Source organism: Bufo gargarizans, chromosome 9 (genome assembly GCF_014858855.1).
Source record: "Bufo gargarizans isolate SCDJY-AF-19 chromosome 9, ASM1485885v1, whole genome shotgun sequence".
NCBI classification, from domain to species: domain Eukaryota; kingdom Metazoa; phylum Chordata; class Amphibia; order Anura; family Bufonidae; genus Bufo; species Bufo gargarizans.
Window position 1 is genome coordinate 78,139,185 of NC_058088.1, and position 13,736 is coordinate 78,152,920.

General features: G+C 43.3%; 2 protein-coding genes across 2 annotated transcripts in view; both read right to left on the reverse strand.

Moving 5' to 3' along the window:
- Nucleotides 1–509: 509 nt before the first annotated feature.
- On the reverse strand, nucleotides 510–2,965 carry LOC122946467 (lamina-associated polypeptide 2-like). The gene is made up of 2 exons (XM_044306130.1): nucleotides 2,536–2,965; nucleotides 510–2,456 (listed from the first exon to the last, which is right to left on the reverse strand). Exons 1-2 carry the CDS (start codon nucleotides 2,593–2,595, stop codon nucleotides 1,170–1,172), a joined length of 1,347 nt encoding a protein of 448 aa, XP_044162065.1. The 5' UTR covers nucleotides 2,596–2,965; the 3' UTR covers nucleotides 510–1,169.
- A 3,311-nt stretch (nucleotides 2,966–6,276) lies between these two features.
- RNF128 (ring finger protein 128) overlaps nucleotides 6,277–13,736 on the reverse strand; it is a 74,606-nt gene continuing 67,146 nt past the window's right edge. Inside the window, exons 5-7 of the mRNA XM_044268661.1 lie at nucleotides 12,780–12,876; nucleotides 11,730–11,898; nucleotides 6,277–9,542 (exon numbers count right to left, since the gene is read on the reverse strand). Of these exons, the coding sequence (XP_044124596.1) occupies nucleotides 9,421–9,542; nucleotides 11,730–11,898; nucleotides 12,780–12,876 (388 nt within the window). The 3' untranslated portion in view covers nucleotides 6,277–9,420. The remainder of the gene's footprint in view (nucleotides 9,543–11,729; nucleotides 11,899–12,779; nucleotides 12,877–13,736) is intronic.

The following is a 13,736-nucleotide window of genomic DNA, read 5'->3' on the forward strand; positions in this document are numbered from 1 at the left end:
AACTGCCCTGAAAGAACTGGTCCCCTAGGTGGGCTCCCCAACCATGGCTGCTTGCGTCCGTGGTTAATGTTTTGAGCGGTATCGTGTTCCAGGCAACTCCTCGGGACAGGTTTTCTGTTACCAACCACCAGGAGAGGGAGTTTACCGCCCCGTCTGAAAGAGATACCTTGGTGTTTAGTGATCTGTGGTCCTTGTCCCAAGAAGCGAGGACCTCCGCCTGGAGGGTTCTTGTATGGAACTGGGCCCAAGGAACAGTTGTGATGCATGAGGTCATCAGTCCTAGGACCTGCATGGCTTCCCGCAGAGTCCGTTTTTTCTTTAGTTTGAAGGCTCTTATTCTTTCCCTTATGCTGACTTGCTTGTCTTGGGGAAGAAGAGAGTACTGGGTCACGGAATTTAGGAGGGTTCCTAGGAACTTCTTTTGCGTTGCTGGTTGTAGGTCCGATTTCTCCAGGTTTATTTTCCATCCTAGACGAGTGAGTAAAGATAGAGTCCTTCTTTTGTGAAGCTCTAACTCCTCCTCTGAGTCTGCCACAAGCAGAAAGTCGTCTAGGTAGGGGACTATAGTTACCTGTCTCTGTCTTAGATAGGCAACTATCTCCGCCACTACCTTTGTGAAGATGCGTGGGGCTGATGAAATTCCAAACGGGAGACATTGGAACTGGAAATGCATAATCCTTCCGTCCTTCTTGATTGCGAACCTCAAATATTGCTGACAATGAGGGTGAATGGGGACGTGATAATATGCGTCCTTTAGATCCAGGGTGCATAGGAACGCCCCTGGGCTTATCAACGGAATTGCAGATTTTATTGATTCCATCTTGAAATGATGATGTGTTATCCATTTGTTCAGAAATTTCAGATTGATGATGGTTCTCTTGGAGCCATCTGGTTTTGTGATGAGGAAGAGTTTTGAGTAGTGACCTTTGAACTCCTCTGAAGGAGGGACTTGTACAATTGCGCCTAAAGTCAGAAGTTTTTGGATGTCCGTCAGGAGCTGGTCCTGCAGAGAGGTCGATTGAAAGACTGTGGTCTGGAATAGATGAGGAGGAGGAAGGCGAAACTCTATCTTGAACCCCGTTCGGATGGATTCCAGGATGTATTGGTTTTTGGTTATCCTGGTCCATTCTTCCCAAAAGAACTGGAGTCTGCCCCCTACTGGCCTGGCGTCATTGTTTCTCAGGCTTGGAATTGGGGTTAAAAAGGAAACCTCGACCTTTTCCCCCTTTGGGGTAGCTCCACCTTCCAGTCTTCCCTTTACCTCTGGGAGTGCCCTGGAAGCTGCTGGTTGTCTTACGAAAGGGCAAAGGTTTCTTTCCTTTTTCCTCCGGAAACCCCTTCTTTCTGTCCGCTGTCTTCTCCAGGATCTCATCCAGTACCGGACCAAAGAGGTGAGAACCTTTAAGGGGTAAGGCGCATAGTTTATTCTTGGAGGCTATATCCCCCGACCAGGGTTTTAGCCACAGGGCTCTCCTTGCCGTATTGGTTAGGGAGTCTGTTTTTGCTGCAAATCTTATGGACTCTGCTGAGGCGTCTGCTACAAAGGATGCAGCCATCTTAAATAGGGGTAATGACGCCAGGATCTCTTCCTTAGGGGTGTCTTGCCTAAGATGTTCTTCCAGCTGGTTCACCCAAAGACACAGAGATCTGGCCACGGACGTAGCAGCAATATTGGTGTTAATGCTATTGGCCGAAACTTCCCATGCTCTTTTGAGCAAACCGTCGATCTTCCGATCCATTGGCTCCTTTAACTGGGCTGAGTCCTCAAAGGGGAGGGTGGTTCTTTTTACCACCTTCGCCACCTGGATATCGACTTTAGGGACTACATCCCACAGTTTTGTGTCCTCCGGGTTGAACAAAAGCCTGTTCTTAAATTCCCGCGGTATATACAATCTCTTATCGGCGTCAGCCCATTCGTCTATGACTAGGTCCTTCAAATTCTCGTTCACCGGGAACAATTTTTTCTTCCTAGCTTTTAAGCCGCCGAACATCTCGTCCTGTATCGAGCGAGTCTGCTCCTCTTCCTCTATATCCATAGTCTGTCTTACAGCCGACAGGAGGGGATCTAGATCTTCTTGTGAGAAGAGATATCTTCTCTGATCGTCGGCCATATGGGAAGAACCCTGATCGTCGTCCCCCTTTAAGGTTTCCCCTTCTGAAAGGTATAAGCCTTCTTCTTCAGAATCCGACTCCCTGAGCACACGGGGTCTTTTGGGGGGAGGGGAGACGGCACAGGGTTTCTGCGCTACACTAGAGCTGGCCGCCTGGATCTCCTCTTTCACAATCACTCTCAGGTCTGCCAGAAGGGAGGATTGTTCGTCTCTGAGGATCTTTGCTAGGCAGTCACTACACAGGGCTTTTATATATGCCTCCCCCAGTCTCTTTGAGCATAGCGCACATCTTCTGGGTTTCTTTTTAGGCTCTCCCAGCGACTTAACCGTGGTGTCTTTCTCCCCCTGGTAGGAAGAGAGAGAGACCATTAGCCCAGCGTAAGGAATAAAGGAGAGGGACCTGGATATATCTCACTTTACTTACATGACTCGGGGTAGGGATGTCTGCGCTAGTGTCCTGCATAGCTGACATCTGGACCTCCATACCACACCTGGACAGCAAACTGACATTCAATTTAAGTCCTACCTGGTCCACCCGTTGCCGCGCGGCTCCGCCTCCTTATTTCCAGGTGGGGGGGGACTCAATGCCATGCAGAGTCGACCCCCCCTGCGTGCATTCCGCCGGGCTCGGCGTTCCCTGGGCGCCGCCATCTTTCTTTCGCCCATGTGACCCGCACTTCCGGTCACATGGGCTGCACGCCGAACGGGAGGAGCGCCGAGCGCAGGAGCCGCAGCCGATCCCAGAGCTCCCGAACCCGGAAGAAGCGGCCCCGGCTCCCTGATACCGCGGCCACCACACAGCGCTCCCGACCGCTTTCAGCTCCTCGCCGATGCGGCCAGAAAAGAAGGTATCTGGGGAAGCTAGGGGACCTCTACCCAGAGAGGTGCTAGCTTTTAGGGCCCCCGAAGCCTGAAGAGGAGAGGGAGACCCCCCCGACCAGGCTCGGCCCTATATAGATTCCCAGGGCAGGGAAAAGATTCTCTCGGCTCCCATCCCTGTAGGGACAGGAAGAACACTGGAGAGTGGGAGGGGTGGGGGCCTTTTAATCTCTCTCGCTTCCTGTCCCTACAGAGACCAATAGGACAACCTCCATGGGTGCTGTCATGGAGGGACGTCCTGGAAATTGCCAGTCCGCATAATTGTCATCAAAATTACTTTATTAAACAATACATAAAGAGAATTAGAAAAGTTTAAAAACAACAGTGCAGGCAAGATGGTGACATCACTGGTGGGGACCACATGGGCAATATCATATATCAGTAAGTTATCCAAATACCAGAGAAAAAGTGCAAGTGCAAATACTGGCTATAGTAACATTGAAAAAAATGAGGTTACCCATAGTGTCTCTAACAGCATGTCCTCTCTGTATCATCTCTAACATCATGTCCTCTCTGTATCTAAAATTGAACCTCTGAATAACTGAACTTCTTGTCTTTCCCCATCTACTAATTCACCTTAACTTGATATTTTTATTTCGGTCTGCAGCACTATCATAACTCCTGTGCAACATTCCCGCTGTCTTGGGGCCACATTTGACTCTGATCTTTTCTTTGTTCCCCATATTCAATCACTTACACGCTCTTGTCGTCTACACCTCAAGAATATCGCCAGAATCTTCCCTTTTCTTACAGTGGAAACGCCAAAAACTCTTGTGGTTGCCTTGATTCATTCTCGGCTTGACTACTGCAACACATTACTAATCGGTCTCCCTCTCACTAAACTTTTCCCCTTTTCAGTCTGTCCTAAATGCTGCAGCCAGGCTCATCTATCCATCCAACCGAATCGCTGATGCTACTAGTCTGTGCCAGTCACTTCACTGGTTGCCCATCCACCACAGAGTTCAGTTCAAACTTCTCACCCTCACCCACAAAGCTCTCCACAGTGCAGTGCTGCACCTCCATATATCTCCTCCCTTATCTCCATCTACCACCCTACTCGTGCTCTCCATTCTGTTAGCGACCCAAGATTAATAACCTCCATAATTCGTACCTCTCACTCCCGTCTGCAAGACTTTTCTCCAGATGCACCTACTCGCTGGAATACTCTGCCCCAGAATAATAGGTCAATTTACAACTTCTCCAAACGTGACTTAAAACGCATCTTTTCAGGAAGGCTTATCAAGCTACCTAAAATGACTTTTCCCAACCAACTCCTATGGCCTAAACCATGGATGTCAAACTCATGGCCCTCCAGATGTTGCAAAACTACAACTCCCATCATTCCCTGATAGCTGTAGTATGCACAGGCATGATGGGAGTTGTAGTTTTGCAACAGCTGGAGGGCCACGAGTTTGACATCCCTGGCCTAAACTCTATCCCCTAGCAGTACCCTTACCCGAAGCAGATCGGCCGGCACCACTCCTGTCAGTTCAATAATGGCTCAAATCCTACTTCTCACAATCAACTACCTTACGTGTCACCCACAATTCCTAATAGATTGTGGGTGACACGTAAGGTAGTTGAATGTGATAAGTAGGATTTGAGCCATTATTGAACTTACAGGAGTGGTGCCGGCCGATCTGCTTCGGGTAAGGGTACTGCTAGGGGATAGAGTTTAGGCCATAGGAGTTGGCCTAAACTCTTGTGAGCAGGGCCTTGACTCCTAGTGTTTCAGTTGCATATTAGCCAGTTACTTTTGTTTTGTACATAAACCCTATGAATTTGTAAAGCGCTGCGGAATAAGGTGGCGCTATATAAAACATTTTATTATTATTATGGTGCATCTCCGTCCAGGATGGAAATTAAGCATGAAATTTGTTGATAGTTGCCTTCATTTGACTACTGACGGCCACCAGAGGGAACAAGCTGCAGCGATCTTGAGAAAATGAAACATATGGTAGATATAATTTTCTAAAGGGAATCTAAAAAATGAGATTTGAAATCTGATTGGATGCCATGGGCATCTTCTTCACATTTCCTTTGAACTAGTGATGGCAACTACACCATCCAATTAATGCCTAAATTATGGTGCAAGTTATTTTTGCACAAAAAGTAGCTACCTGAATGCAGGGGCGTAGCTAATGGCTCATGGGCCCTGGTTCAAGAGTTCAGCTTAGGGCCCCCCTTCCCTCAGTGCTTTGTGGCCAGGGGCAGGAAGCATAAGGCCTTCGTACTGCCCGAGGCAAAAATTGAAAACGGCCACCCCCCTTGAGCCAGAGGTGTAACTTGACCAGCATGCACTTTCTATAATACTGGTGTCTTCTTATGCACCACAAGGGTCTTTGGGCCCCTCAGGCTCCTGGGCCCAGTAGCGACTGCTACCTCTGCACCCCCTATAGCTACGCCCCTGCCTGAATGTGCAGTTTTACACCATGGTAGTGTGGCTTAGAAGGAGGGTGTAGCCTTCTGGTGTAAATTATAGATTTGCATTTATGGCGCACAGACAGGCAAACCCTCAGTATCCTTTTTTTCCCTTTAACATGCCTGCAATGACGTGGACACTGGAAGTTGCATATGCTAAACCCTATACAGAGACAGAGGGGCTTGGAGGGCTTGTACGAAGCCGAGATATGCTTTACATGCAGACAATGTAAAAATAAAGCAACTACACATCAGAACCGTTTGAATATGATTTATTTACACAAGTATTTGACAATACAAATCTTGAGACATATTTACAGAATTTTTAAATTTTCCAGGTACAGGTTTGCTAGAAAGTTAAAATGTCACTATTTTGTCATTCACACACATTTCTGTTCACATTAAATTATACACAAGTTTACTGCAATAAAATAAAACATAAAGTGCGTTTTTCCTTTAGATTTACACCCGATGGAGAACATCTGAGCTCAGCGTTCGCGCCACAAAAAGGTGGTTAGTAAATGTAAAATATATTAAATGTGCTGACAAGATTATTGCTCTAATAATCCTGTATTCTAATTTCCTCATTTAAAATTAACCATAAAAAGACATTAAAAATCTGTTAAATTTTCCTGGTCAACACCAAGTTGGGTCAAGTACATCGGTATTGCTGAACAATGGATAGAACCCCACCCCCCATTCATACTAAGGCCTCATGCACACGACCGTTTGTATTTTTCGATCCTCAAAAAATGGATCCGCAAAAAAATACGTACGATGTCCGTGTGCATTCCGTATTTTACGGAACGGAACAGCTGGCCCCTAATAGAACAGAAATTAATGGTTCCATATACGGTCTAAAAAAAAAAAAAAAAAAAAAAAAACAACAACACGGAACGGACACGGAAAGAAAATACATTCGTGTGCATGAGGCCTAACCCAGTGTTTCGGAAAAGCTACTGTGCATGAGGCCTAACCCAGTGTTTCGGAAAAGCTACCAAGAAATACAGAGCACCCTTAGTGTATCCCCCTCAACGGACATCCACAGATATATAGGGGACCACGATGCAGATCATTGTAATTTATTTTAAAGAATTCTGTAAATATAATATAGATTTTCTCCTCCTGACTAACAAAAGGTTACAAATTAGGCCACACAGACATTAACTAAATTATCCAGAACTGGAAAAAAAAAAATGTTTTTCTCCCCCCAAAAAAGTACCAGTATCTGCTATTGAATCAAATCCTTATTCCAGTCAATGAGACAGACCTGCAACAGAGACGCTCTAGAGACAAGATTGTGGGAAAGACAACACAGCCCCTTAAGTTTTCTCATTTAAGCATGTGCGGAATAATTCATTTTTGAGAAATGACAATATAGGGTGCCCGTACACACACATTATAATCGTGCCCTGTAAGTGAAGAGGTTGTCACTGTGGCTCCCAAGGCATCCTATTCCCTAGCTTACCACTCGGACACAGGGAAAAGATGGCATGTGAAGAGATTTTATTCTACAATAATATGGAAACATCATAAATATCTAGTTTAATAGTTACATTGCATTAGATCAGAAAATATTTATTTTCATCTGCTCAATCTATTACTATAGTCAAAAATATTCCCTTTAGGATACGATTCATGGCAGAAATCTGTGGGTTTGTTTGTGCAGCAGGTACATGGATTTTATAAGTCGCAGACATTTTTGCAACAAATCTGACGTGTAAGTACACCGCTAAGCTGACCATACACTTCAGATGCCCATTGGCTGATGGTTTGTTTGGCTGACAACCAGGACCCCCTCCCATCAGCCGTTTGATTGTGGCTGAGCTGCAATACCAAGCACAGCCACTATACAATGTACGTCGCTGTGCTTGGTGAGCAAGGAGAAGGCCGCCGCGCTCGCGCCTTCTCAAACAGCTGATCAGCAGGGGTCCTGGGTGTCGGACCCCCACCAATCAGTGATAACTAATCCAGAGAATAGCTCATCAGTTAAAGTGTCGGAAAACCCCTTTCATCTAATATGTACGGATAACTTTGAATTCCCCTTGTGAAAAAATTTAATTCTTGCGCCTATGCAAATTTGCCTTACGATAATAGAGAAAACTTAAAAATTGTACTTAAGGGTTAATGTAGTATCATTACTAACAATCTGGGTATGTTTCTGTAAAATAAAGCATGCATGATGCCGGTCTTACTGTCTAGATGAGTATCCATGAAAGTCAGCAGTAATGATTGTAGGCTGAACCGCTCAGATAGTATGTCTATTGCAAGCTGCCAACCAATGGGAATAGGTCCTAGGACATGTACACATGGAGGACATGTACTGTGTGCCATTGTATTAACAAGTAGCAATAGAATTTGTACCACTTACACACACTTCTAAATTACTTCCGTGTCTGGCAATCACGCATGATCCTTTTGTATTGCTGAATTTGATATGGACAGATACTTTGCATCTTTGCAGTAGAATATTACCTAGTCTAGCAACATCTACTTCAGATGCTTTTACAGGTAACTCCCATAAACTTAGACCCCACAGTGGATTTGTCTCACATTTTTCAGTTTCTGAGCTGAAAATCTGCAACAAATCCACACAGAGCAGATTTTTCCGCTGTGGATTGGAGGCATGCTATGGATTTTCAAGTCCACAATATGACTGTTATTATATCACAGATTTACCTTGGATTTCACACAATGCAAAAGGGTGAAATCTGGGCAAATCGGTGGCGAAATCCACAGGAAGCCTCAAGTCACCCTTTGGATACGGTCCCACATAGCGGCCATAAAACCATATGGCCATTAAAAGGGGTTGTCCGGCCTTGGAGCAGACAAACCCCTTGTGTCCTCGCCTATCCCCTGAACATAAAAATCCCCCCTCAACTGTCTACAGTGCCTCTGCTGCTCTGTTTCTGGCCCCTAACTCTCTCCGCCAGACCAGAAAGTGGTTTGTTCCCGGGATCGCTTTGTCCAATCACAGGCCTGAGCGGTGACAGAGGCTTGAAAATGACATCACTACCGTGATCTAGCATTCAAGCCACTGTGACCGCTGAGGTCCTCGATTGGACACAGTGATCATAGGACCAAGCCGCTTCCTGGTCCTGCAAAGAGTGGTAGTGGTCGGGAATGGAGCAGCAGAGGCCCTGCAGACAGATGACGGGGAGAACCCCAGGGGTTATTGCTTCCAATTAATCAAGTAATTTAACTTTTAACAATCCATTTGACTTGAACGTCAGTGGGGTTTTCAGACACATTGTGGCCACTTCATAAGATCGTACCCTCTCTGCATTCTAATTAAACAGCAGCGTTCTTGTTCATTTTGGGTTGAATAAGTCATTTATTTTTAATTGGTTGTATAACTAACCAAATTTTTATTTTTATTTTTTTCCAGAAAATCTTCCTTGATCTTTCAAAATTTAGAATAAAAACACCAAATAATACTGTGTGATAGAAGCAGGCAATATTTGGGCTCCTGTGCACCAACTCTCAACATGCTTTACCGCCTTTAATTAATTAAACAGAGGGACCTCCACAGTCTCTGGACAATCGGATCCCGCCGCAGTGTGGGAAGAGAGAAATGGGTCATTGTTCACATCTTGACAAACAATGCATACTAATTACTGTGAAGTTTTTTTATTAAGGCGACAGCAAAAGTGATCTGGGAAATCTAGAAAGACAGATTTAGTGAAGTATCTAGTGCACGACAAATTAAAATGGGATAATTTAATATAGATAAAATTTGTTATATAAAATGTTATTTTGTGTCATTATAATAAAATATGAACTTTGTCAAGGTTTTTAATTTTAATTAGATCCTGTTTAAACAAAACTGAGTAAAAAGTACTTAAAACTGCAGTACACGAGGCTATAAGAACCAGCTAGCAATTAACATTAATGCCTGTCATCTCCATTTCTTTAAATTGTAGGGGTGATGCCTTCTAGAGTCTATGTTTCCTTTTGTTTAAAAAAAACTATGCAGTAAATTGGACTGCATTGTCTTTTTCACGGTTTCTCAAGATTTCACGCTCTGAATGTGGGACTCCTCTTCAATTTCAAATGTCGGATTATCCACTTGCGGAAGAACTTCAATTGCTGTGGCCGAGGTATCATTGTTTACAAGCTCTACGTTCTCATCTAGAAAATAGAAGAGATTAGGATTAGCGGCACCAGGAGACAAATTCACTTACCAAAAAAATGATATGCCATAGTTTTCAGTACTATATGAATATGGTGGCATTAGATTATCTTCATGGTTTACAGCGCTTGCAGCATTTCAATTTGGTTGCAGTAGTGGGAAGACTGAGCGTAAATAACACTGAGGGGAATGCCTTAAAGGGGTATTTTTTAAGTGAATATGTTCATAAAAAACTATTTTGGGGAATTTTGTCTTTTTAGTTTGCAAGTAATATACCTTTGAAGATGGAATAGAAAATATTGCCCTTCCATAGCAGTCAGCATAGAGAGATAAATCCCCTATATAGGTAGGTAACCCATTGTTAGTTTACTGCTGATGTGAGAGAAATAGGTTATCTGCTAGTATAATAGTAGATTCAGAAATTGGGATGACAGTGACAGCTCTGTTGTACTCTTAATAGGCCTAGATACAGATGCCCACAGAAGAGCACTGCACTTATCAGTGGAATGTGTGCTGCTCTAAATCAGTCACCCATCCCCTTCCCTCTCTGGTCAGAGTGATGGTCTGACTGAGAAGGAAGTTAAAGAGCCAGGACAGGAAGTAGAATACATGGAGTGATTTAAAAAATTATACCCAGAAAACAATCCACCGATTTTTTTGTAAGCAAAACATTTTTTCACATATATGCTGTAAATATGATGTGCTGTCGATATGATGTTTTTAACTCTTCTTACATGCAACAACCAATCAGAGCTCATTTTCTAATGTCTCACATATCACATAGTAATATGCTAACGTACACAGGGTGGTATAGGTGCAGAAATTAATTTAAGGCCTAAGGATTGGGGCAATTTTTGGGGACTAGCATTTACGCTAGTTCTTGATAACTGGCCCATGTAAATGTGCTGCCGATCACCTGACAAATAAACCAAGAGTCACTCGTCTGGAAATCGCATCTTTTATGCAGCACATAAAATTTTAGTTTGACGGCAGTGAATCATCCTCTATAAAACAAAAGTGGAATGTGTAGTAACCCAGAGGCCACTGCTAATAGGGTTTTGTAATGTATAGTTAGGTATAATACTATGTTACGTGAATGTTATGTCCTGGCTGAACTAGAGGGGAGGACCCTACCCCCTTGGTTTGTTTTCTTCCTATGTGTGTTTGTGGATGGATGAAGCAGTGTGAGCAGCCGGCAGGAGCCAGAGTCCTGCAAGCATCTAGAGTCAGATTTGGGGGCCAAGAGAGGAACTCCAGAGAACTTACCAGACTGAGTGTGGAAAAAGATTATTCAGAAGGTTGGGCAGCCAAACCGGAGGATGCAAGAAAACAGACTGTAGAGGTAATGTTAGTGGCCACTGGACTCCGCAGTCCTTGGTTGAAGGGCTTCAGGTTCCCAGCCATACCAGAGGGACAGATTACGAATCTGTCTTCAGATCTATACACCACAGTGGGCATTGTACCTCCACCATATGGATTAAAATAATTATTGGATTTGCACACGTTTGATGTGCTGCTTTGCATTTCGCTTTGTTAGAGCGCAGCATTGCCTGATATACAAGAGTGAATCTTGATAAAAAAGGTACCTGGAGACCACCCTCCTGATTAGCCTGGAATTTATTAAAGCTGCCTAAAAACTGTGCCTACATTGAAATGTGAATGTATGTGGAAAACCTCTTGTTCGTTAGTAAAACCTTGGGTATTGAACTGCACTGGCCTTTCTCTGTTCCATTCACTGAGGTTTCCTGCCTTGGACCTCACAAAACATTCAATATCAAGGGCATCCAACATGCCAACAGTCAAGTGACTGACCACAGTGTGCCCTGGGGAATACAGGTGCACCCTCCTCACTGCACGGCCAAGGGGAGCTCTGGAGCAGGACCACTGCCACCGTAAGTTGACCCACCATCTGCCACTACTACCACTCCTGTCCTCCTCTCCACCTCGTGCCTTCCCCAACTGGATGTGTTGCAGTTAAAAGAAAGAATAGCAAGGAGTTGTTTCTTGTTTTTTTTTGTTTGTTTTTTTATTTTAGTCAGGTGGACAGGAAAAGAAAGTCAAGCACTGCAACCTCGAAAATGCAGCAAAACCAAAATAAAACACAGCATTTCATTACTTTCCATTTAAGTGCAAACGTTTGTGGTTTTTAAACAGATAAAGGTTTACATTTATACAAGGATACTTACATAAGTTTTCAGGTTCTTCTGCAAGCTCTTCAATGCCTCGCACAGAGGCATATCCAGAAGATGCAATGTCACTATGGTTCTCTTCCTCTACCTGCATTGTGGTCTGCTGAAGCTCACTAGATACAGAAGATATTGCCATAGTGGTATCCGTTTCTTCTTCTTCTTCAGCCTTCAAACGAGGAGTTGAAAAACAGATTATTATACATCAGGCCATTGTTATTTTCTGTAACTTTATATGCATCAGGGTATAAGTCATTTTTACATAAGTCATTTCTGTATAATCTTTAACGAGAGTCGATCAGCTGGTATTTGCCATGTGAACCTAAGCTAGCTGCTGGTGTGGCTTTCAGAAACATTTAAAACAGTACCCCTTTGTTTGGCAATCTGTTGGGTGTTGTGGAGTAAATTATCATTGCACAAAATTGCCAACAAGCAGTTGAGTGTACCTAGGGTGGGCCAGAGCTTCTGGGGTGCCAAAGTGTGTACCTCTGCAAAGTTAGCCACCCCTTTCAGCTTGTGATCAAGTGGGCCCTGTTTTCTGATCTCTCCTTTTGTTTGGCCTCAATCTTACGCAAGGACCGGGCACCAGAATTCTGTTACAAGCGCAGTATAGATTCTTGTTTAAGATCCAGAAAAAGATGCTGTATTGGACATGCCTGAAAACGCTCTCCTGAATGGCAACCCAATACACCCCATTATGGTGTTTGTCCCAGTTATGTGCCAGATCCGGCACTGCTCTGCTCCTATAATGGAGCACAACCACAGAAATCATTAGTTCCAATGTGAACACACCCCAAGGGTATACCTATGGGTATATTTTAAAATTGGTAATTTTTAACTGGTCAAAACACGGAAGATCTGCAAATCTGCTAGTTATTCTTTTTCTTGGTTTATGTACTGCTCTTGAGTTTGGCTTATAATTATATTACCGGTGCAAAAATTTGTATGCACCAAAAAAAATAAAAAAATAAAATACACACACAATTTTAACGTAATGTGGCTAGTCTATGAGAAAAATACATTGGTTAAATTTTGTTTGGTGTGACTTACTACAATTCCTAGCGATTTCAGAATGTCGCACTTGCACATTGGACATGTTCGGTGTTCCAGCAGCCAGGGATCAATGCAATTCTTGTGGAAGAAATGGCTGATAAAAATACAAAAAGACTTTAAAATTTGCATACACATTTTTGGAAACCTATATATATTTAGTTAATACTTGTCCTTTAATTTCAACTTCATAGTAAATAAAACCGTATTTTAATAAAACCATGCTTTCTACTACTATAGAATCCAGTACCCATTATGATACCCTCTGCTGGTTCAAAAATTAAGTGATTTCTTTGCGTTTGGCCCCAAAATCATTTTGGTGTATAGAGGCTAATAGCAGTACACAATGTAACAAAAACCCCATCAAACTGTGATACAAAGTTGGTGGTCCACAGATCAGCGACTTAGTACTAAAATGTAAGATGTAACTGCTGGAACATGCACACAGTTTTTTTTTTTTTTTTTTTCTCATCTAAAATGGTATTTGCGGCCTTCATTTTCCTGAGATATTTTATTTATCCATCACAAGTTTCAACAAAAAAAATAAAGTAACTGTTCCTATATAAAACTACAAGAGAATTTAGACCAGCACATTCATATTCATAGTCACAGGTGCATATCCATCAAGCAAACATGGTTGATAAAACAAAAATGGCTGCACAACATTTCACATACAAACAACAGAGCTGAGAAATGGGGCTCATTCTAAATTAAAGTGGTATTATACCCACTATAAATGGAAAAATAGAAGCTCTTTGCGCACATTTATTTTTTATCAAACAGGTGTCGGGCCCATCTACCAGGCATCAAGGTGACTTCCACAGATGAGTACCTAACACTAATATACTGCCTCTCTTGGACTTGCCTAACCCTACAATTTTCAGGGCAGTGTAGGAACCAGCTACATTTATACTCTGCTCAGAAGCTCCAGGCAGATGGGCCTTGCTCAGTCTAAAA

What these genes read in the sequence shown, in the direction of transcription:
- LOC122946467 (XM_044306130.1), bottom strand. Translation starts at nt 2,595, where the DNA reads ATGGAGGTCCAGATGTCAGCTATGCAGGACACTAGCGCAGACATCCCT. An exon ending in ACATCCCTACCCCGAGTCAT is followed by an intron (nt 2,457 to 2,535) that starts GTAAGTAAAGTG and finishes TCTTCCTACCAG; the next exon opens with GGGGAGAAAGACACCACGGT.